The 24,444-nt window shown below is 55.7% G+C and overlaps 1 protein-coding gene across 2 annotated transcripts in view; it reads right to left on the reverse strand.

Annotated features, from left to right (window-relative positions):
• Window positions 1-3,223: 3,223 nt before the first annotated feature.
• The window catches only part of Nfatc1 (nuclear factor of activated T cells 1), a 47,862-nt gene continuing 26,641 nt past the window's right edge, over window positions 3,224-24,444 (reverse strand). For both annotated transcript variants that reach the window (XM_090352947.1, XM_090352948.1), the window contains 5 exons: window positions 19,321-19,523; window positions 17,141-17,313; window positions 15,733-15,873; window positions 7,814-7,869; window positions 3,224-4,221 (listed from right to left, as the gene is read on the reverse strand). In XM_090352947.1, coding sequence (XP_090209073.1) covers window positions 4,030-4,221; window positions 7,814-7,869; window positions 15,733-15,873; window positions 17,141-17,313; window positions 19,321-19,523 — 765 coding nt within the window. In that variant the 3' untranslated portion in view covers window positions 3,224-4,029. The remainder of the gene's footprint in view (window positions 4,222-7,813; window positions 7,870-15,732; window positions 15,874-17,140; window positions 17,314-19,320; window positions 19,524-24,444) is intronic.

The raw sequence follows: 24,444 nt of genomic DNA on the forward strand, positions 1-24,444 counted from the left end.
AGTGGGCAGCAATACCCAAGGCTAGTCTACCTATTGTGAGGAGCAAGCCGACGACCTCACCCACGAGGGGCAGAGAGCCCCACTTGCACTCCAGGGCATGGGTGGCGTGGGGAATGGAAGCAAGCCCCTTGAGAAGGGCATGCACCACTCTGCGAATGCACAGAGCTCTGCCAGGCTCCCCAGAGAGGCGCATGAATCTGGGCAGCAAGACATTTATGCAGGAGCCACTCTCAGGGCAGCGTCCAGCTCTCTGGGCCCAGGTCTACCTGCCTGCTCCTGTGGTTTCTAGATTTAACAGTGCAAACAAGAACTAGTTGACTCTATTTCCCTTTCATCCCCTTAGGATAGAAATGGATGTTTCAATGTGAGTTCACTGTTATATGACCACAAACGCATGCCTCTTAGTAACCATGAAGAGAAGAAATTGGTTCTTCCCTGGAGTTTAATTCTCCAGGGGACTCATGTCTCTAAGCCCACAGGGAGCCTGGGAGCCTCGGGGCCCAGACACCACCAGGCAGATTCATTACCCCTGGAAGGCCGCATCTGCCGGTGTCAGGCCTCCTGACACTATCCCTGCCATGGTCACATGCACACATGCAAGTTTTACCTCAGACACTGCTGCCCCTTGCAGAGCTGCCAGTTTCCCCTGGGCCCCCCGGCCTAGCTCTGGCTTAACAACAGAGCACATGTCCTCACACGGGCCCTGGGCCCCAGGCCCTGAGAATGGGAGGCATTCCTATCTCCTCCTGAGCTCAGAGGGCAGCCAGGGGCCCCAGACGGGCTCCCAGGGCATCGGCTACCACACTTTCAGATGACAAGACCCAATAATCAGTCGTAATTTAGTTCCTCAGTTTAAAAGAATCATAACTTGGGGATGCACTGAATTCACAACTCAGTTTTCTTTTCCTATAAAGCTTCCCTCATCCATTTTTCAGGCTGACCCTTCTAGGCCAGGGACAGATAGCACACCAAGCACAGCTCAGAGCACTCACTGTGGAACCCAGGCGAGAGGCCCTGCCAATTCTGACAGGCGGAACTCATGGCCATTATAGTGAACTATATTGAAATAGTGGCCCCTGCTCTCCTCCAATCGGCTCAGGGTGCCCAGCTCTCATAGCTCAGCTGAAAGGCAGCACGTTTCCTTCCAGGAGATTAAATCTGGGCACAGTTAAGCAAAAACAGTGACAAACAAGAAACAAGAAGGCTTTTCTGAGTGGTTTCTGAGTGCTGTCACACCAGTGCTCTTCCCATTCTGGGCCCAGTGGTAACGGCCGGGTGCAGAGGGCCGAGTTGGGGGAGGGCCGAGGAGGGGGTCTCCCAACTGGCTGCGCCATCCGCACAGCACCTATCGCCACCTGGAAACTGTCCCAGCTGGGGCAGGGGGGCAGCCCGTGTGAACCCTGTGGGGCCTGAGGACCTTTCCTCATCATCTCCCTATCACCAGGGCAGTTTAGCTCAGACAGGGGACATGGCCTGAAACTCAGCTGCCAAGCCATCCGCAGACAAGGTTAGCCTGGGACAGAAGCAGGCTGGGCAGGCATGCCAAGGCCTCCTCCCTCCCACAAACAGCTAACACCGTGGGCACATTCATTTCCTGGCTGATGTACAGGCTGATGTACAGCATGGCAGGCTGGACCCCCAGGGTGAGGCACAGAGGCGGCTGATGTGTCTTTTCCCCAGCTTGGAGGACTAGTGAGACATGCTCTTCTGGGTTGTATGTGAAGCTCAATTTCACAGGCAGGGTTTTAATGGATTTATTTCTGTTATCATGTCTACCTCAACCATGTTTGTGCTTTAGGAGAAACCTGTCTGCCTGCACAGGGTCAGCTGGAGACACAGACACCTGTGAGGCCCACACAACAATGCAGCAAAGCCCAGTCAAAGGCTACCAACCTCACGGCCCGCGTACCTCACGGCCCACGTTTACAGAGAAAGAACAAACAATACACCAGCACGGAATTGGCCACTCCTTCCCAGCTGGAAACCCTCTGGCCACCCCTCTGGGGGGGCCTCTGGTCCACACTGAATTCTCACGTAGGCAGAGGGCTCAGCCCAGGGAACGCAGGCAGGAGCCCGAGCCTGTGCTCAGGATGTGGGAGTGCGGGTCTTGGCGCTACGAGCAGAGGCGACGGCCCTGCAGGGAGGGCTGCATGTGGAGGGAGAGCACCAGACACCACACGGGACACGGAGGCTCCAGGTCTGCATCTGCGCTTTATTTATGGTAAGGAGCACATACTGACAGCTGGCACCGTCGGGCACTGAGCAGCCAGTCTCTGCGAAGGAGCCACAGTAGTGGGTGACATGGAAACCGATCACCATCTCTGCGACCAGGCTGGTGGCCGAAGCCACGTTGGGGATGGAGGTAAATGTCTAGGAGAGCAGGGATGGAGGAGCTTGGAGGGAGGTCAGCAAGACGCCCTGCACTTGGGGTGGACTGTGGAAGACCGGCCCCAGGGCTGGTCCAGGCCGAGCGGATGACCACAGGGCTGGCTGGTGCCAGGATGACGTGGAGTGTGGGAGGCAGACGGGTACCGGGCAGGAAGTGGGGCACAGCTGGAGTGGGCACTGGCCGCAGGGCTGGGTGTGGCAGGGGACAGCCATGGGACGCAGCCATCGCTCCCTCCTTGGCCACGCAGGGCGCCAGGCCTCCTCGCCAGCCATGAAGGGCACAGGCTGCCTGCACACGTACTGGCTCCCAGCACCAAGTGGGCCCGGGTAGCAAGGGATGCCAGCAAACAGGAATCGAGTAAATTTCTGTGCTGCCCAAGTGAGTACTCTAGATTGTTTCAGAACATGGTTTTTCTTCATAAAGCCTACATTTTCTTTACAGCAATCCATTTTGGTCAACCATGCTGCAAGTTTAATTAGGACATAGCCGTTGCACTTTCAAAAAGGATTCAATATTTTCTTTTGTATGAAACATTGTACATTATTCCAAGAAAGGTTGAAGCCATGCAATGGGGGAGACACTGCAGGATGAGGTGTGGTGGCTGGGGGCGCCGTGGCATTCCTGAGAGCTCCGGTTCCCTTCGGACACCACAGGGTGGGTCACTTGACAACAAACCCCATCTCTTTGAGTCCCGATTGGCCTGATCATCTCTGATTGGCCTGGGGGATGGTGAGTCCAGGGGCCTCACAGCTACTTAAGACTTCCCATGGCTCTCTTCTCAGCTAGTCCATTGCAAGTAGTTCAGAGAAAATGGAAACCTTCAAAACATATTTTATTTTACTAAGACACCAGTGTGGCAGCTTCCTTCGAAATTACACAAATCTCTTCTATTTTCAGAAAAGGGAGCCGTCGTGTCAAACCTTTGTGGGCAAGGGTGAGCTGACCCAGGCCCCAGGGCTTCCCCTGCACACCTGCCTCTCGTCCAGGCAAGTGGCCAGTGCCCACAGAGCAAGGCCTGTGACACCAGGACCTTCTTTTCTGCTATCAGATGCAGAGAACAAACAACAAAAATGACATTTTCTTGGGACCGGAAGTATTAAAGACTTTAACAGGCTTTGAATGAAAAGGAGCTGTCTCTCAAATAGATGAAGGAGTGGCCAGACTAAGGGACAGTGCCTGAGCTGTGGTAGCTCCATCGCAAAGCCCGGCTCCCAGGGGAAGGCCTGTGCCACCAGGACAGGCCACGCACAGCTGTGTCACAGGGCAAACCCGCCTGCCCACATCCTCCGTGGCCACAGAGGGTGCTGGCCTTGGGTCTGAACAGCGAAGGTTTATATCTAAAGCCTCCTACAAAACAGCTGTTAGCGTTTTGCTTTCTACCTTAATTTAAGCACACACCAGCACCACATTAGCTTCTGAGAGCAGAAGAGCCACAGGACTGCCGTGTGCTCACAAGGTGTGAGCCAGCCAGCCAAATGGCAAGTCTCAACACACGTCGGTGGTGGAGGAAAACACCACCGAGACTTCAGTTTTCTTTGAGAGGATAGCCACTCTGTCTTGACACCAGGTGATCACACAACATGAATGTACGACACAACCGCATTGTTTTAAACTTCATCATCTCGCAGCTTCTGTGCCTTTTAGAAAAAGCAACCCCTCTGCTCGCTTTCAGCACTCAAAGATAGAAAGACAGCATTACCCTTGGCAGGAAGGTAGGTGAAGTGCTGGTACTGGCTTCGCTTCCTCTTCCCGTTGCAGACGTAGAAGCTGACTTGGACAGGGCCGCTTATCCTCTGGTTCCGGAAAGGTGGTATCTCAACCACCAGCGAATTCTGGTGAGAGGAAGAGCGCAGGGGTACATGGTGAGCATCTCGTAACTGGGGGAAGGCTTTGCCCTAAGGAACTGGCCCTGCAGTGATGCGTGCCATGTACCAACCACAGAGCCTCTCACAGCGGCTGCGCCTGCTCAGCACAGGTGCCCGGCCTTGTGTGCGTCAGCGAGAAGGGGTCTCCTGACTTCCTGAATGTTTAGACCTGCAGGCCTTCTTGATGGAGCTGAGCCCAAGGCGGAAGCCTTGTGCAGAGACAGTGAGTGTCTGCCTCAGGGAAGACCCCTGCCAGCACCCGAGGCTCTGTCATGCTCTAAGAGAGAGCGGCTGCGGAAGCCGAGGTGCTCCTCGGCTACGCAGCAGGAGATGCAGCCAGGGACAGCTGTCTCTGGGGAGACACGCTGGGACAGATGCCACCGTGCCCCATCTGATCCCAAATTCACTCACAGTGGGCACAAGGCAGCGCTGGCCCAGGGGCCGGAGCGATGATGGGCAGGCAAGCAGCGCACAGACACTTGCAGGGGTCGCTCCTTCCTTTCTATGGTTTAAAGAAAATCGGCCACCTTTTTACAAAAGTAAAAACACCAGCCACGAGTACTTGGAGCCCTGTGGGAAAGCAGGACTCAGGGTGGCTCAGGGTGCCCAGGAGGCCAGAGCAGGGCCAGCTCTGTGGGCGGCCGCTCCATTCTGGGGGAGATTTCACATCGATAATTTCTTCATTTTAACCATGTGATTTTAGCTTAGTAAGGACGGAAAATGTATAAGAAAAATCCATTCTCTCATTTCTTTTGTTAAAATAATTAATGGTAGCTTATTACAATTGTAGCAACATGCTTTGAATCCTCAACACGATCTTGGAGTGTTAGAAACAAAGATCCAAAAAAATTTCAGGCCAAACTTCCTGCATTTACAGGCTAAGAACTATGCCCAGAAACGTGCTGAGCTCACCCAGCTTGTAGCTGAGCAAACAACTTGGGCCAGAGGCTGAGATGGAACTCAGTTTGGGCCCAGGCAGACTCTTCCCCTGGACCGCTCTCTACTCCATGTTAGGGATGTGTCATGCAGTGTACTTCATTTGGAAGAACGCGGGACAAGGCGTGCTCTGTCTGAACCAAGTGCCTTTGCCCGGGGGGTGGGAGAGGCCACCGTGAGTGACAAGGACTGGAAAGACCCCGCGGGGCACGCTCAGTCTCTAGGGCCAGACCTGACCCTGCACACTTGACCGAAGGCCCTGTTCTGTCTGGCACAGACCAGTGTGCTCCAGCTGCAGAACAGATGGGCCTTGGACCTAAGTACAACCGGCACGGCAGGTTTGCGCTTGAACATGGAGGCAGACACAGGCAAGAGAGAAACGGTGTGACAATGAAGTGACAAGAAGACACCTGGGTGACGGGTACCAGGGTTGTGGCCAGCAGCAGCACAACAGAAGCTAGCTCTGTGTGCGTGTGCACACATATGTACACATGAGTACAGGGGCACATGTGTGCGGGCCTTGGGGCTTGAACCCAAGGGCTGGGCACTGCCCTGGAGCCCTTGGGGTTTTGTGCTCAAGGCTCTCACTCTACCACTTGAGCTACAGCTCCATTTCTGGCTTTCTGATGGTTATTTGGAGAGTCTCATGGGCTGTCCTGCCTGGAATGGGTTTGAACCAGGATCCTCAGATCTCAGCCCCCTGAGTTGCTAGGATTACAGGCGCCCATCCCAGAGCTATCTTTTGGGAAGCCCATGTGCTCAATTACAGACAGTGAACATCAACTACACACTTAGCTCAAGCCCGATCTAGCTACAAAAATATCCGCAAAGTGTCACACACACCCGGGGATGAGTGTATGTTGTGTGTATGTGTGTGTGGTATTGTGTGCGCCTATGTTATGAGCATGTATGTAGTATATGTGCATGTGTGGGTGAGGAGTGTGTGTGTGCATGTGTGCCGGTGCGTGTGTATGCACCTGTGTCTGTGTGTGCATGTGTGGGTGTATAGGGGTGTACGTGTATATCCATGTGCCCACTGCCAGTCCCCAGGCCTCAGAATTTCCTCAAGGTCTCTCGGGGATAGGCAAGAAGGAATGCTTGAGTCAGGGAGCTAAGGCTTCCATTTGGCACTAGTGCTGGCGCGATGGACACCCCAGGGCATGAGCCACCCCAAGAAGCAAGCGGGTTTTGTCTGGACCAAGGGGGCTCTTTCCATCTGACTTGGCACTCAGAAAGGCGTCTTGTGATGGGGTCAGCACCTGGAGGAGGGGCTTGGGTTTCAGTGAGAATGACATTTCCTTCTGATGAGCTGCCTGGGCAGAGGGGAAAGGCCAAGGCTGAGCCTGTGTCACTGGGACACAGCGCTATGCTAGTCGGAGCCAGGCGTCACCCGCTGAGGGGAGGGCAGCACACGTCCTGTGTCCGACAGCAGACCAGGAAGGAGGCGTACGACGCCTCCGGCGCGTCTCACTCACGTGGATCCGCCCACACTCTGGTGGGTGGTCAGTGGGATGAGTCGAGGACGCAGGAAGACTGGAGGCTTCTTCAAGCGAGGAGGCTCCCTTCTCACTGCCCATGACGTACTATGTTCTAGGTCAAGGCAAAAACCACAGAGTCCCAGGACCCCACCCAAGGGACCAGTGTGTCCATTTAAAACACATACCTGTAAGCCCAACTGCTCAGGAGGCTGCCCTCTGAGGATAATGGTTCAAAGCCAGCCTGTCTGGGAAACTCGATGAGATTCTTATCTCCAATAAATTGGGGGAAAAAAAGCTGAAAGTGGAACTATGGCTCAAAGTGATAGAGCACTAGCCTTGAGCAAAAGAAGCTTGAGGACAGCACCAGGTGGAGTTCAAGCCCCAGGAGGGGCAAACATACAAAAAAGACAAAAAGACTGCCGGAGTAAAAACGATAAGACACGGATGAACATCACCTCTGAGATACCAAAGGGAGTGAGAAGAGGACGGCTACAGCCCGGGCTGACCCACTCGTCAAAGAAAGCCAGAGTGATCCTGGTAACTTCAGACTGAATCTAGCTCTGAAGCCAGCTAATCAGAAACAGTAATTGCCCTTAGGTGTGGCTTACTCTGTGCAAACAGTAAGTACAGAGGAAGTGTGAGGGTGAAGAGGGAGTGTGAGCAGGCGCTGTGTGCCAGGAGCAGTCAGGGAACGAAGGCTGGAGACACCAGGCCCAGACCAGGCCACAAGCAGCTCAGAGCAGCTCTCTGGAGAGGCTGACAAGTCACTGCCGAGTTCTGCAGGTGGCATGTGTGGCACAGCGTGTCTAGGCAAGTCCTGTACTCCCCGACGGGAGGCTCGGAGCACCAGGGTCTCCCAGGGGCAGCAGCCCATGTAAAGCCACACCGGGAGGGTCCTGGCTGTCCCCGCTAGGTGGCTTCTCTGGGCCACATCAGAGCTGGCCCAGTAACGTGGAAGGTGCCTGCCTCCTACCGCTTTTATAAACAGGGCTTCCAGGGACGAGACCTCTCGCTCCACTCAGCCTCTGTCTTCGTGGCTGATTCTCCCATCATGGCAGCCCCTGGTTCAGCAGTTTCCTTATGACTCAATTTACATAGGTGATTTCATGTGCACAAATTCCACCCGCAGCATTCTGGACACTTACTGGCTTGCACAGGTCTCGGTCTGTTTTTGCTTCCATCTCCCAGACATGGTGGCCGTCTGTGGGGGAGGCAGAGAGACATCTATCACTGCATGTGGAGGGAGCCCATCCTTCCTCCCAGGTGGCCCCACCCCTCCCAGTCCCAGGCTCATCGGCTCAGGGAGGGATGTGTATGTGGGCCTCCCCCCGCCCCAGGCACACGGGCTTAGCGAGGGATGTGTAGGTGGGAGGCAACTAGATGCTGAGGCGCTGTCAGGTTGGAGCTTGGGTACCATGGACGGCCAGTCCTCACAGCCACTACTCGTGCTGGCCTGTCCCATGGCCGTGGTATCATAGCCTAGTGAAGCCCGAAGATGCCGTGTCCAAGGCTCTTTCTAACCTGTCCAACCACGAATATCTGGCACAGTCCATCTCTGTGCCCACACTCTCAAATTGGCAGCATCCTCAACTCACAGCACACCTGGGGCCCTGGCCCCAGCACGAGTCAAGACAGGGCCTTCACCTCCATGCTTCTCCAGGGACAGCATACCAGGGTGACCCAGCTGTCAGGACCCCATTCACTGCCAGGGCTGCAGTCAGTTCTGCTGCCTGGCTTGCAGCCCCTCCCCTCCCCCACAACCAGCCTCCAGTGTGTTTTGGGAGCAGAAGTCAGAGTGAGGCCTATTCCCTGCCTGAGGGACTACTGGGAAAACAAGAAAAAACTTCCTTTGACTACTTCTTGCCACCAGGATTCAGAAATGCAAAGCACACCGTGTTTTTAACCTTAGCCCAGGGGCTGTTTGCATGCTTAAAAAAAAAACTTAAAAGGCTTCCGGAAACACAATGAAAGACCTTATTGTTCTTAGCCAGCTGTGAGCCTCACCTCAGAGGAGGGCGTCTGCCATTTGTGGGGTGCTCTGTCCATCCCTGTCCTCAGCCCCTTCTGATGGGCCCACTGGCCTGGGGAGCTGGTACTGACCAGAGCTGACCACCAGGTCACCTCCTCTCCCCAGCTTTTATCTTCTACAAATGAAGTCAGTTCTGAGAATGAGCCATCCTAGGTATACACACTGAGAAAGAACAAGTGTGTGTGTGACAACCCAGCACATCACTAACAAGAGACACCTCTCCCCCTCTGGGCACCGAAGGGTGGATGTGTGAGTCACCAGTTGCCTGCTGTACTAGGCCACACCAGCCTGGGACACCTCAGGCCCAGATGAGCCACTCAGATCCAACCAGGCCAGTGTCCTTTGGGAAAATATCAGGAACCTAAAAATATATGCGGCCACTCCCACAGCACCAGAGTCACGAGCAGTGACTCCCGGGCCCTGGAGGCTCAGAGATGTTGGCAGAAAAGCACATTCCACTCCAGCCACACCTGCACAGGCACTTCTGGGGGGCTGTGTGGTCCAGTGTCAGGCTCTGAGGCCTGCGGATGTGCCCACACGTGTGGCTTGGGTAGCCTGGATCTCAACAGCCCTGATGTTTCACTGAGAAACCCATGCAGGGGCACTGGCCTTTGGCATCAGGGGAGGAGTGAGGCCCCACCCTGAGCTGCCAGGCTGTGTGGCCAGCCAGCCTGGTACCCAGAATCCAGCATGCCACCAACAGAAGGACAAGTGCTGCCTCTGCTCTCTGATCTCACTTGAGTTAAGTAAGTTTCCCATGGAAATCTGGCTCCTGGGAGCCACAGAACTTATGTGCCACTTACAACCCAGCCGCTTCCTCTGGCCTTCCCACCCAGCCCCAGGCTCTCTAGCCCAGAATGGGGACAGGGCCCATAAACTGGTCTTTTAAACACAGATACATGGTTTTGGTCAGAATATATGCTTAGCAATTGTTTTAAGCCAGGACCACAGGCTGAAACACTATGAAAGGGCTCAAAAGCATGGACTGCAGGAGATCACAGCAAGATCCCTGGCTAGCCCCATCTCAGCGTCCCCTGTATCCCCTGAGGAGTGGCCTCCAGCACCAGAACAGCCTGTGGCATCCCCACACAGTGCCTGTACTCAGAGGCAGCCAGCACAGAGCTGCTCCCACTCAGCCTCTCCAGGGAAACAGGGCCACCCTGAAAGGGCCTTTGTGTTCGGTCTTATCGGGCACTCCTGCATTCTCAGTCGGAAACAAACTGTGCCTGAGTCCAGAAGTAAAAATATTCCAAATCATTAGGGAATTCCCTGCAGCATGAGTCATCGGAAAGGCTTCCCTGCCACACCCGACAAGGTCTCCGTGGAGCGGAGCCTGTGGGTCTGCGGCTGCTCCACAGGCCACAGGATGCCACTGCCGTGGGCCCACAGGCCAGTCCCACACCAGGGCGGGCTGGGCTGCTGCTTCCACACATGCCAGCAGCCATCTTCCCGTGGTGGTTTAGGGTCCTCCTCGCCGACAATGCGCCCCTCGGGCCACACTGGCCAGGGAAGGCCCAGCTTTGTGGGGAGCCGGGGCCTGCGTGGCTTCACTAAGGGGCAGGACAGGCATACAGCCTTGGGCCCAGCCCTGTAGAGCACACAGGCCCGGGCTGCTCCACCTCTTGTCCCTTATGGACCATTTGAGTGAGGTGGGCCCTGTCTGCCTGGACCTATCCCTGCCGGCCATGTCCTCCCCCTGAGGCCTCCACAGTGGAACAGGGACTGCCAGCCTCTGTGGAAACAGAGAGGCAAGGGTGACAATCAAGTGCACCCTGGGAATGCACGGGGGCATTACATACGTCGACACGGGACCTCACGTGTGAACTTCACAACGGCTTCAGTCATGAACCACCACAGGGGTCAGCAGCCCGTATCCATCAACGGACCAGCAGGCAAGGAGGACGGCTGAATCATCAGACCCACAGACAAGAGAGGGGTTCGTGGTTGTTGGCCTGGGAAAGGGTCCTGTGCACTGTGCCCACTAGTCTGCTTCCCACTGGGACTCACATTTGTGGCTGGGGACTTAAGAGCATCACTCAGCTTTGGTGACGTGGTACACGCGGGGATGTGTGTGGAGACCGCCTAGCTGAGAGTGGACGAGGGCCTGGGGACGTGGTACACGCAGCGGGGGGACCACATGGTCAGTGGGGAGCCCCTGCTGCCTTCCTGGCCCTGTGCCTGGGTGAGGTCTCCTGGCTGCAGGACTCAAGCTGGGCTCTCTGATTCTTGAGGCTGGCCACGTGGCCTCCACCACCCCAGCTTCTCTCCCCATGGTTTGCACAGGCCTGCTGCATTGGCCAGGACCCCACAAAGAAGGCCCTGAGCCTCTGGGGTGTCTGTGGCCCCTGAGTGGAGCTCATGTCTTGGGGCTGTGACAACAATCCAGGTGGCCCTTGGGCTAAGAGCCAGGAGAGCTCCACTCTTCCTGCAGCCATGCCACCCCAGCCACAGGGCCTTGGAAATGCCATCCAAGGGAGGACTGGATGTCACTCCACCCTGACCCTTAAGTCAGCACTCATGGCAGTCCCTACTTTCTTCCCTTTCACACGGCAGCCTTCCCTTTCTTCCCTTGCTGGGAAGTGGGTTCTGGAGCCATCCAGTGTGGGGCAGAGGCATGGAGGCAGTCCTTATCCAGTTCCTGCCGAGCAGCTGTGCATGATAGCCACATGGAAACCTGCCCAGCCAGGTCAGCACTGCAGTATTTTTATGTCCATGACCAAGTCTGACACGTGTGAGCTGGGCCAATGACGTGCAGTGCCTACGACAGGACACCTCGCCCTCCTGCCCTGCCCAGCACCACAGGAGCACGGGAGGAGGACGTATTTCCCACGGGCCGGTAGGGACTTCAGAGGGGGTGGCTCCATCGGCGAGTGCACAACACTGGCAAGCCCACAGGCCTGGTGTCTATGTCTGGAAAACTTCCAGACATCCTCAAAAAAGCAGACACCTCTATGGCTGCGTGGCCCAATGGACCCCAAGCAGGGGAGGCCGTGGACAGTGCCAGGCCACACGTCAGCCTTCCTGGACTAGCCTGCTCTGTATCCACCGTGCATGCTTCTGCTCCATCACCACGGTGATGTGGCCAGCTGGTCCCAGCTGCAACTGCCACACAGTGGGGAGAGGCAGAGGATGTCCCCACACAGCAGAGCGGGCAGCATGTGGCCAGTGCATGCACAGGGCCAAGCACACACACAGCCATGGCTGTGTACATGAAGACACACACATCCTCACACACCACCACCTTCACGTGTACATGTACCACACACACTCATAAAGCTTACATACGTATACATATATACCATGACACACAGATACACACTCACACATCATGCATATTCTTAACACACACACACATTTACACACACACACACACACACACACACCATGACACAGGCACCCCCCCACATCCTCACACATCACTAACTTCACGTGTACATGTACATGCACACACAAACACACATACACCACAATGCACGATACACGCCTGGTGCCCTCCTCCCTCCAATGTGCCTTCTCTCTTACTGCCTCTGGGATGTGTTTCCAGGGGCTTTGATTGCACTGGACAAGGACAGGAGGGTTGGGCAGGGGTGAGGACCCTGAAGTCACCCCTATCCAAGGGTGGCAGCTGGCTATCCCCGATGGCCATGTCCTGCCATCTGAAGCCAAGCATGATGAAGCAGGGGACATCTCAACACTGCATCCCATACCACCCTCCCCCTCCACCACCCTCCATCTGCTCCCCACAGCCTCCTCTGGCCCTGGGGCTCCCGTGTCCCCCATACCACAGCCTTCCTAAGCGACAAAGGAGAGTCAGACTGTGAATGGTAGCTACAGAGCCACAGCGAGCAGTGTGCACCAGGCCTGCCATGCTCAGGGTGGGCTAAGAGTGTGCTGGGCAGAAACTAGAGAGAAGCAAGAAGGCAGCAGGCCCAGGATCTGCCCGCGGCGTTTGTGACAGGGTCTGTCTATGCAGGCTACTTAGTGCTGGGGTCTGTGCTGGTTTGGGACGGAGACCTCATAACTGACTTAATATCCACAGCCTCCCACGTGGAGGCTCCCTCTGGAGAGGCCAGCTCTGTCTGCCCACCCCCCTGGCTTCCATACCACAGTCTTGTCCTACAAGAGCAGCCGTTTAAAACAGAACTTTAAACTGGACTACGCAACATCTCATCAGAAGACAGGAGAGAAATATTTTGTTTACTGGTTCCTCAAATAAACAACAACAACAACAAAAACCTAGAAATCCAGAGGCTAGAATCTCACACCTGTAATCCTAGCAACTCAGAGGCTGAGACCTGAGGATCACAGTTCAAAGCCTTGTCCGGGTATACAAATCTGAGACGCTTAGCCCTAATTAGCCAACAAAGGTCAAGAGCAGAGCTGTGGCTCAAGTGGTAGAAGCCAGCCTTGAACAAGAAAAGCTGAACAAGAGTGTGAGGCCTAAGTTTAAGCTCAGTACTGGCACACATGTGCATGCGCACAAATGCACAAACACACACACACACACGTGTACAGCTTGCCACCAAGATGAGGATGTCAGATGACATGTTTGGGTGATATACAATGCTTGAGTGAGAACTTTTGTCAGAAACCAAATGTAAAGGAAGACACTTAGGTAGATACTGGCTCCTTTCTTTTGAAACTATGATGTACATCTACATATGTATAGTAATATGCAAATAATCTAAATTTTAGAAATTAAATGCCAAACACTGGATAGATACAGTACCATAACATTCCCAAGTTTATGACCTCTCGGGGCAGTAAGTATTTGTGTGATGTTTGATTTACTGTATGCCTCTGTTCCCTAGGTATCAGCAGGACTGCAGAGGAACCAGCCTGCTGCCTTACAAGCTAAGTGTTGACTAGGGATAAGGCAAGTGCAGGGGAAAGAGGTTTCACGTTGGGGCACCGTGGTCTAGAGCCTACATACCCGGTGAGCAGAGGCTGCGCCCCACTCCCAACAGCTGGGCTCTGATTGACTGCAGATGCTAACACTGGAACGTCGGCTCACAGGGCCTGGGCTGACTGTGGCCACTATCCTGAATCCCTGGATCTGCCTGGCCTGATGTCCCATAAGTGAGGAAAGAAAGAATGCAAGGAAGCTGGAAAGACCCAGCCCTGGGACAAGGAAGCTGGGCACTGGCTCCACTGGATTTGGTCACAAATGGCTCAGGGTATAGGGTACAGGGCAGGATCCAAGTCTCCTCCTCCAGTGCAGAGACATGCCTGGAGGCTCTGAAGGTCAAACTATGTCAGAACTCACTGCCCAGAGGACCTGAAGGTCGAACTCCGTCAGAACTCACTGCCCGGAGGACCTGAAGGTCAAACTCCATCAGAACTCACTGCCCGGAGGACCTGAAGGTCAAACTCCATCAGAACTCACTGCCCGGAGGACCTGAAGGTCAAACTCGGTCAGAACTCACTGCCCGGAGGACCTGAAGGTCAAACTCCATCAGAACTCACTGCCCGGAGGACCTGAAGGTCAAACTCGGTCAGAACTCACTGCCCGGAGGACCTGAAGGTCAAACTCCATCAGAACTCACTGCCCGGAGGACCTGAAGGTCAAATTCCTTCAGAACTCACTCCTCCAGAGAAGGCGTGCTCTGTGCACTTTCTCCTTATCATCACACTTAGCTGAGTTTTCTCTATAATTTAAAACGTATTTTCCAATTATGTGTGTGATTACATAGGCCCGCCAAGTTAAACATGAACGACTTCTATGCCGTGCTGATTGGAGTGCTTCAGTTTCCCGTGAACACACAACATCAGGATCCCACCAGGCAGGCGCCACGCCTCCGTGGTTTTCGGTGATTACAGTAAGTACTGAATGGACGGCTTCAAAAAAACTCTAGTTGGTAAGTGGGGGGGGGAAGCCTGCAAACACCAGCACTGTGTGGGCACCCATCCCATGGCCCACTGGGGGAGGTGGGGACCACAGGAGCAGGCCTGCTCCACACAGGAGCTCAGCTCTGAACACTCCACGCAGGCCTTGCAGACAGGAGACTTGAGCACGACCACGCGTCACCACACCAGTCATGGCACTTGTCCTGGCCTCTGAGCTGGTCTGGCCCAGGAATCCGTCTTCCTGAAACCATGAGTGAGTGCAGGCTCGCCATCGACAACCCCACAGCAGCTGGTGCTACTGCTCCACTCCGCAGCTCCACAGGGTGACATTTCCACCGGAGCCCGCGAGGCTCGCAGGGTCCCGGCACAGCCCTGGGTCCCAATGAAATGGCCACGGCCACAGTCCTGATTGCTCTGTCTCTCCAGGTCTGGCCTCCACAGGCAGTCCAGCACAATAGCTCCAGGGAAACTCACAGGCTGCTCCACCAACCCTGAACTGCCCTGCTATCAGAGGCCACTGGAGGCATCACCAGCCTGGCCACAAAGGCCCAGGCTTGCTGCTCCTAGAATCCTTCCTGGGCTCTATGTGGCCTGCAATTCTTCTCCCTCTCTCTCTCTTTCCCTTATCTTTCTCTCTCTGTCTCTCTGTCTCTCTCTCTCTCTTTCACACACACACACACACACACACACAGATACAGAAAACTGCAGTAACTAAGAGCAGCAGCAGCAGCTGCAGATGGCTGCAGGTGTGACCTCAGGCACCGTGAAGGTAGCAGGTCTTTTATGTCCCCATCCTGTTCCTGTGCCCAGCCTGGCACAGTCCAGGGGCTGTGGAGCTCTCTCTCAGAACCAGGAGGAAAACAGGTGCTCAACAAAGCGTGGCTGAAGGAGAAAGGTCAGAAGTGCTGGGAGCTTGATCAGTGCCAGGCCAAGGACCAGAATGCAGCCGGTGGATTCTTCCCCAGCCCCTGCGGGAGTGCTGACCAAGAGCTCTGAGAGGACTCTGACCTGCCTTCCAGCAAGCAGCACAGAACCTCACCTGAGACACACAGAGCCACCGTGGCTGCAGCCTGACCACGCAGACCACGCATACCGTGGGGCCATGCAGGTAGATGGACTGAGCCCCACCCACCAGGGGCCCCTCCCAACATGGCCCACCGCAGGATGGCCAGCCACCGTAAGGCCTACCTGGAGCCTTCTCCACAAAAATGACCTTGGAATCCTGCAGAAAGTTATGGCCGGACAGGACCATCTTCTTCCCTCCGACGACGGGGTAGCTGTCCGTGCTCTGCCTCTCCACTAGAGGCAGCTCCTGGGCGGACCGCTGGGCTGTCAGAGGGGAGGCAAGCATTTGAGAAGGGGCTGGGCTCATGGGGCAGGGTGGGGCATCCCAAGGCCAGGGAATCACCTTGGGAGAAAGGCCACAGGCACAAGACTGCAGAGAGGCAAGGGACCCAGGACAAAGGTGGGGGAGGGGGCCCAGGAGGAGGACAGCTGGGGTGTGAAGGCCAATTCAGGTGCTAGCTTGGGGCTGAAGCCAGGAGAGGGAGGGGACTCCTTTGTTGGCAAGGAGAGGTGGAGGGCTGAGGTGGGGCTGCGAGGGGCTGTGGGGGGGATGTGGGAGGGCTGCAACCAGCTGTTGCAGGGAGGGTGGCATTTGTGAACACCTGCCCCACATGGTACCCTCTACCTCTGTGGCCCAGAGACCTAGGGCAGGGCCGGCTCTGCTACCTGGGGAGATGAGGGGAGGCAGCAGAGGGCCAGGGATCTAGAGGCTGGCACCGGGCACAGCGTGCACACCTGGCACTGCACACTCGAGGCCCGGAGCACAGAAGCTGGGAGCGAGGAAGCGCTCTGCAGCAGGAGCGCAGAGCTGGGGAGGGGTGTGCTTTGGGGGTCCCCTCAGGAATCTGCTGGGCAGATGTCAGGACAGTGGAGCGCAGCTGCACGGTACACAGTGAGACCAAAGCGGTGTGGACGCGGGGCTCGTGTGTGTCCTGCGCAGGTCAGCAGTGACCCAGCTTGTGGACAAAGGACCCACCGGGCAGCAGAGGAGGGGCCGTGACCAGCTCCCAGGTCACTCCACACCCAGAAGTCCCTCTGTGGACACATGTTGGCGACGCCATCCCAGAGCAGCATGTGGCATTATGTAGGTCAGGTGTGGGGCTGAGGGGTGGCTCATGAACAAAGGCTCTGGGTCCCCTCTCAGAGCCTCACACACACATGCTCACTAGGCTTGTCCAAACGGTCTAAGGCCAAAGCGCATTTCCTCAAGCGTCTGGGGTCACAGAAGGGAACTGACGCAAATGCAGCCAGTATGGCCCTCTCTTCGTTTCAGAGTGAACTTCCCTTCTCTCTCTAGCAGGCCTGGCAGCAGGAATGCCAGGGTTTTACACAGCAGCCAGCCGTCAGTGGGAGCTGTGGCCAGGCAGACCCTCCGGCGGTGACCTCAGAGGGCCGGGCCCATCAAGGGCTGGCAGGTCCCCAGGTACGCACACCACACTGCACATAACGCACGCGATGACAGCAGTGTCTGCGGTGCACTCTCTATATCACTAACAGCGGAGCACACTTGGGGGGAGCGTGGTGTACTTACAGCACTCAATGGGGTTTGAGGCGACCTGGAGGGACAGCATGCGGCCGCTGGGCTGGGGGACATGGACTCGGAACACCAGCCGTACCCTGGTGTTCTTCCTGCCAATGTCAGTCTCCCCTTTCCGCAGCTCGATGTCCGAGTTCCTGAGCTTCAGAATCCCAGCGCAGTCGATGCTGCCCAGAAGAAAGGGGCTTCAGTCTCCAGCACCCATCCACAGCCGTCTGCTGCGACACCCAGGTCAGGCACTCAGCCCAGCCGTCTCTGCTGCCCCTCAACTCATCTCCCCCTAGAAGCCTGTGGTGCCTGCCAAGGGCCCCGACAGCCTGTGGCAGCTACACAGGTCATCAAGGCAAGAACTACGTGCTTGGGTGTCACATCCTCGCCCAGGGACCCCAGCGGCCAGACATCCTCCAGAGACCTTGGGCCTGCCTGGTTCATGCTGAGGGCCCAAAGCTCACCCAGAGGAAAGGTCTCCCTGTGCCCGGAGCCCTCAGAATGCAGAGGGTCGGGCCATTATTGCCTTTACTTGGTTGAAAAATCTTTTTTTTGGGGGGGGCAGTCGTGGGGATGGAACTCAGGGCCTGAGCACTGTCCTTGGGCTTTCTCAAGGCTAGAGCTCTACCACTTGAGCCACAGCACCACTTCTGGCTTTTTTCTATGTATGTGGTACCAAGGAATAGAACCCGGGTCTTCATGCATGCTAGGCAAGCACTCTACCACTAGGCCAAACTCCCTGCCCTGAAAAAAAACCTCATTTTCTTATGAAACCCTTTTCTTTTAGGGTTTCACATAATTTCATTTTCCCTCAAGCGTTCATATGATTTCATTCAAATCTAGAGGCTTGAAAACTCAGGGCTTGGCTCTGTTCCTGAAGTGCTTTGTGCTCAAGTCTAGTGCTCTACCATTTGAGCCACAGCTCACTTCCAGCTTTTCTGTTTATTTGGTAGTGGGGAATCAAACCCAGGGCTTCATGCATGCTAGACAAGCCCTCCACTAAGCCACATCCCCAGCCCCCCCCATCTGAATCCTTCATGCAATAGAAGCTAGAGGATAAATGCTCGCGGTGGACGTGTATGTCTCCACATGGTCAGACGGGTTGGGTACAGGGCAGGTCCTGCGTGTCGGGAGCTGCGTCCGCTGTGGAGCGGCACAGGAGGGAAGACTGGCTCCCGCTCCTCCAGACCCTTCTCTTCTGCCCAGTCCTTGGAAAACCAGAGTTGTAGCTTACAAAGCACAGCCAAGGATTTGGATCAAATGTGTCTAAAGCCCCCGGATTTATGAGAGACCTTTCCCTTTATTTTCTACTGAGAGGGTGTACAGGCTATGAAGAATGTGTCAAAAAGAAGGTCTGCCTGAGGCATCTGGAGTCCCCAGGTCAGCATGGGCCTGACCTGCTGGCCTCCCCACGGGCCTGGAGAGCCCCACAGTTGCTGTGCACTGCAGCCTTTGCTGCCCTAGGGTGCTGCGGGGACCCCTTAGCTAAATGTCACCTCTGCAGAGACTGCCTGAGCGGCAGCTGCAATCAACACCAATCCTTCAGCACCCATTGCCTGTGTGCCGTCCCATGCTCTGCCTGTCCTCTGTGCACAGATGCCCAGTGCCTGCCTTCCCTGGGGTTAATGCAAATCCCCAGAACCTAGCAGCATGCTTGCTTTCCGCTGCCCTCGGGGTTCGCGGCTGCCCTGCATAGCACACAATCCATAGGATTAAGTGGAGGCAGCCCAGATGGTAGGTAATGTGCCATCAGTTTACTAATTGACTCACTTGGGCTCTGCTGCCCAGAGTTGGTCCTGACAGCAACATTGTAACTCTCAGAGTAAAAAAGATTCAGCAGGGCTGAGTTGGTCCTGATAGCAACATTGTAACTCTCGGAGTAAAAATATCAGCAGGAGCCCCCCTCCCCGCCCCATCCAATGTCTGCATTTCAACCATTCCTCTCATTGGAGAGTGGCATTCAGAAGTAAGCAGGTGTCATGTCTAGGAGCTAAATGCAGGGACCAGGCAGAGTTCTCAGCTGTGTCACTGAGACACTGTCAGTGCCGGAAACCCTAGAAAGAAGCAACATTGTTGCTATCATAAACAACTGTGACACTTATGTAGGTGGGAGGCATGGGTGTCAGGGCTGCCCTGCCATCTGTCCCTCCACCCCTGGACCCCCCCTGGCCCCCAGGGCAGCTCACATGGCGCGCATGTTATTCTCAGGCAGCAGCGGGATCTCCAGGACTTTGGTGCTGGAGAGGACGGCCTCGTGGCTGGTGGTGGAGACTGTCTTGCCTGTGATTCGGTGCACCTGGTAGAAGGCATGGGGCCGTAGCAGGCGGTCGTCTGCTGTCCCGATGAACAGCTGCAGTGTGAGGGGCTCTGTTTCCAAGTAACCGTGCAGCTGGCGTGAGAACAAAAGCGCCCTTTAGACAGTGCATGTAAACCGCTGGAATCAATTAGACGTTTACAGCGTGCTTGAGCTTGAAGGGAAACAGTGCGAGATCCCGCTGTCCAGGCGCAGCCTATTCCTCTAATATCACAGAGGTGCGATTTCAAAATTACACTCCAAAGTGCCTCGTGTCCCGAAGGTTCTGGGGCTCACAGCTGAGCCTCCGCGCAACACCGGTCCTGTTTCCACACACACACACACACACAGCTGAGCCTCCATGCAACACTGGCCCTGTTTACACACACACACACACACACACACACACACACACACACACACACACACACACACACAGCTGAGCCTCCATGCAACACTGGCCCTGTTTACACACACACACACAGCTGAGCCTCCGCGCAACACTGGCCCTGTTTCCACACACACACACAGCTGAGCCTCCGCGCAACACTGGCCCTGTTTCCACACACACACACACACACAGAGCTTGCACGCACACTCATCCATACAGGCTGTGTGCACACGTGCTCACACACACAGCGGCTTGCACACTACCAGCACTGGTGACACTGTAGTGACAGTGTTGTGCTTCGGCGTGGATCCCAGGGCACAGTCCTGGGCCGACGTGGGCCCCACCCAGCAGGTCTGCCACAGACACCACCACCACCACCGTCACTCCGTAAAACCCACGGAAACCACACCCAAAGCCACCCAGGTGCTTCTACCAAAACATGGGAGTGACCCATGGCCTGTACTATGGCGCTCACGTCACAGCCATGTGCCAGTGAGCAGTCACCCTCCAAGAGGAACAAGTGGCAGCAGGGCCACAAGACCCACCCACATGCCGTCTCCACCCTGTGTACCTCCTCCTCTTCCTCCTCTTCCTCCTCTTCCTCCTCCTCCTCCTCCTCCTCCTCCTGCCACATCCATGCACAGTCTCGTCTTCACCCCTCCCCACACCATGTGGGGACAGTGGGGTCTGCCCCTTGGGCTACTGCAAGGACAGCACAGCACATGGGCTGACTCTGCCCCACTGAGCACTACTCCGTTGTGAACTGGGCCTGTCCCTTCTATTCCCCTCTCTGGACAAAGTTCAGTCTTTAGAACAGCCAGTAACTGTGCCTCAGTGGCAATGAGAGACACATTTCGCAACACGGAGCCATGAAGAAATGCTGTCAATGTTCTTAAGTGAGCAAAAACACCAGGACCACCATGAAGCCAGAGCACTGTGTGCCCTCTGGCGGGGTCAGGTGTGTATCTGCCACGGGATCCTTGGGTAGCAAGAGTGGAGGAGGAAAGGACGCACAGAAGCAGAGGGAAGCGTGGCTCTAGTCCTTCTCCCCAGCCTGCAGCTTCTACCCAGAATCCCACTCGCTGTCCACTGCTGCCAAGACCCAGAGAGCCCTGCTTCCCACGGGCCCTGGGCCGGGTGTATGCGTGGCAAGCCACAGCCATGTGGTCAGGTCAAGCTCCCCGTCACGGCTGGGTGTCACAGCCTCCTCTGCCATCATGGCAATCTTACCAGCAGGCCATACGTGAAGACACTGAGCATCCTACCATGCAGTGCACAAAGGGACTGGAGGCCAGAGCACAGCACTGAACCAAGGCTAGATGGAGGGCAGAGACCTGCAGGGGAGCTGGGGAGGCCACGGCGGGTTAGTGTGGGGAATGGGCAGGGGCCTCAGACAGCACCCAGAAACACGGGTCATGAGAGATCCCTACAGCAGAGCCGGAGAGCAGGAGGGGGAAGTGGCCCTGAACTCTCGGACAGGAAAAGGGTAAGGGGCGACCCAGGAGGAGAAGCGTGCAGACACCGCCGGAATGACCCACTTTCTTCCTGACTTCAGGGCGATTCCAGCCTGGTGGGCTGCTGGAGGTTTGTGACTTTCATTTTAATATACCAATTTGGAAAAAAACAATGAACTTGAGAAATGGGAAACAGATAATCAGACAGTGCAATTAGCTGCTGCTGGATTTTGATGTGGGCGCTGGCTATTGGCTTTGTACAGGGTGGCTGGCCCTCACATGTCCCTCATGCAGAGCTCTCGGCCACAGCCTCTGGCTTGATTCAAGCCGGGCAGCTCATTATGAGAGGCCAAGGCTCCGTGATTTTCATTAACTCTTCTGATCCGCCAGTCCATGGCACACAGCCAGCACGAACACTGCCGCAAGATAAAAGGCCCAGGGCTGAAAGCACACTTCAAACAGGTATGGCCTGCATACTCTCGTTCAATTATCAGCCCCAGAGCCACCAACAGCAGGAAAAAAATGTGTCCCCTATGGCATCAAAGGCTGAGGGGAGTGCAGACACAGGGCTCTGTGCCTCAGTAGGCCCACTGGGAGGCCTGGCTGGCTGAAGCGAGAGCTCACTGATCTGCGTGGAGGGTGGCAGGCTTAGCGTACTCATCCCCCCTGAATCGGGGGAGGCAAAGACAGGTGGGCTCCAATGAGGGCTGGCCCCGAGAGCACATTGGGTGTACACCACAGGTAGCCAGGCCCTTCTAGTCCAACACAGCCCTGCACACACCCACGGGAGTCAGGTGTAAGGGAGAGACGTGGTCTGGGGAGGGAGGTGCCTCGTCCCCAGCACAGCTCTGACAAGAAGAATGGTCTGTGAGTGGGGAGGGGGGGCTCTACCTCCTCCAGGAGAGATGAAGACACTCATACACTCGAGTCCCTGTGCAGAGCACCCCTGCCCTACACTGGAGAGACTCACACAGTCCGCAGGGTGAGTGCCAGGTCTCATGGAAGAGAACAGAGCTCTGAGAACCGCAGTCTGGTTGCAATGGCCACCGGCAGGGTGAACATTTCCACCTGCCTCTCAGGCCAGCACCCACAGGGTGTCACACTATGGACACAGGACACAGGAGGAGTGCTGCAGGGGGGCCAGGGCGGGGGGTGAGCCCAGCGCTCCTGACACTGTGCTGGGCTCTGTGCGCAGCTTCCAGGGCACCCTGATGGATACCTAGGAGCTGCCATGGGGCGGCGCTGGAGGCCCTGGCTGTTCCATAGGCTTCGCCAGGGCAGAGGAGGGCCGTATGGTCCAGCCTGTGTGGCAGGTGGACAGAAGCGGTCCCCAACCAAGAGTGCTCACACTCGTTCTGGTGCTGCATCCGGGCCTGTGGGTAGGGTGTGTGCCTCGGGCATTTGTCTTTGCTGGCCTGTGGCACAGCTCCCAGGCTGGACCCTGCAGAAGGATCCTTCAGTCACCAAGCGCTGAGCCTCTCCAGGGACCACCTGGAGGTGCCTGCTTTTTCAAGTGACTCAGGGAAGCAGCCCAGAATCATGGCACCCTGCCTTGGTTCAGCACCAGGGGTACAGTGAGGCACCCCATCCTGCTCCCACGGTGGGCCTGGCGGGAGGACTGCCCGGGAGCCACAGGCTCCACCCCACCTGCAACGCAGTCCTCCCCAGCTCCTCTTGTCTGTGCAACCCAGAGCTGGATGCCAGCGGCTTGCAATTCAATGAACTTTCTAAGAAAGCTTCACTCTGTTTGGGTCTCAAATACACTTCCTCTAGGAAGTGGAAGGAGAAAAGGAGGTTCAGGGGCAATTTTTGCCACTGCTCATTCCATTTTGTGAAATTTAAGCCAATAAGTTAATGAATCTTTAGTCAAAACTTTGTAGGTAGACAGAAGAGCTCAGGGCCACAGCCCGGCCTGGCTGGGTTGAATGACTTTGGGGAGATGAGGCAAGACTCCAGAGCATTCTCTGCACATCTCTTGGGTCACAGAAGGCAGTGAACAAGGCATAATTTCATCTTTTAGAAAACATGCCATTTCAGTGAAAATGAGAATATTTCAGGCTTTAACCTGGAAGGTAAACATCTATTATTTAAAACATGAAGTTCATTTTAAGAAAAGAAATTTAAACTCCTTCACACTTCCTACTGCGTGGGCCTTCTGCCTCTGGCACGTTAGACTATCTGTCAGAATGGTCTTCATGAAGTCACCTGACATACCACTCACTTCCCTCCTTCCACCCAACTAAACAAAATGCAGGATTCCATTTTCCAGGCGTAACAGCTAGCGAGTTTCCTGCACATTGAATGTTTGTTTTTCGCCCCTGTGCTTACCTCAGCACTTGCACAGCGAGATGACAGACCGAGGCCAATTTTATTCCCTGTGCGTTAACTGGTGGCTGGACTCTGGGCACGAGGTGCCCGTCATCAGAGCCAGGAATCACTGGCCTTTTAACGAGGCTCCATGAAACACAAATTAAGCAAAGGACATGCCAGTGACATTCTTACTGCACAATACATGCATCGCTGCAGTGACCAGCTGAAAAGAAATTACTCATCCCAAACCCAGAAGTTCCATCTGCCCTCAGAAAAGTCTGCAGGGAGGGTAACGCAGCTCACAAACCAATTTCAACTTTTTCCTGTGGTACTGTGAATCAAACCTATGGTTGGTTTTGCTATTTTATAACTCCATTCTCTTTTCCTGCTGCACTGACTTAGGAGACTGCGTTTACCTCCACAAGTTCTCAGCCTCAAACCTTCGTTGCAGACAATAGCAGTAGACAGCTCTCCCCACTCCCCCAGACAGGAGGGTTTCCTCTCCTCGTGCTCTTTCCCACCCCAGCAATAGGTTACAGAGGAGCTGCAACCCTGACCCGCAGCCCTCCTGACAAGCTCTTCTTGCAGCCTCGGGGCCTGGTCTGATGCACCTCCCTCCCACAACTGCCTCAAGCCCTAGCCAGGCCTGCCAGCCCAGAGTCACAGCTGAGCCAAGTCCAGGGAGGCAAACACCATGGTGCTTTACCAAGAGGCGCAGGCCTTGGGCACCGCGCTCTCTGCAAGAGCAGCTTGCACTGAGCTGCCAGCATTGGTGAAGCAGCCTGGTTGTGGGCCTGTGCAGGCTGGAGGGATGGCCCGGCCAGCAAGGACAAGCCACAAAACCAGGCCAATCACACCACGC

This window comes from Megascapheus bottae, chromosome 19 (assembly GCF_031878675.1).
Source record: "Megascapheus bottae isolate mThoBot1 chromosome 19, mThoBot2.hap1, whole genome shotgun sequence".
Lineage (NCBI taxonomy): Eukaryota > Metazoa > Chordata > Mammalia > Rodentia > Geomyidae > Megascapheus > Megascapheus bottae.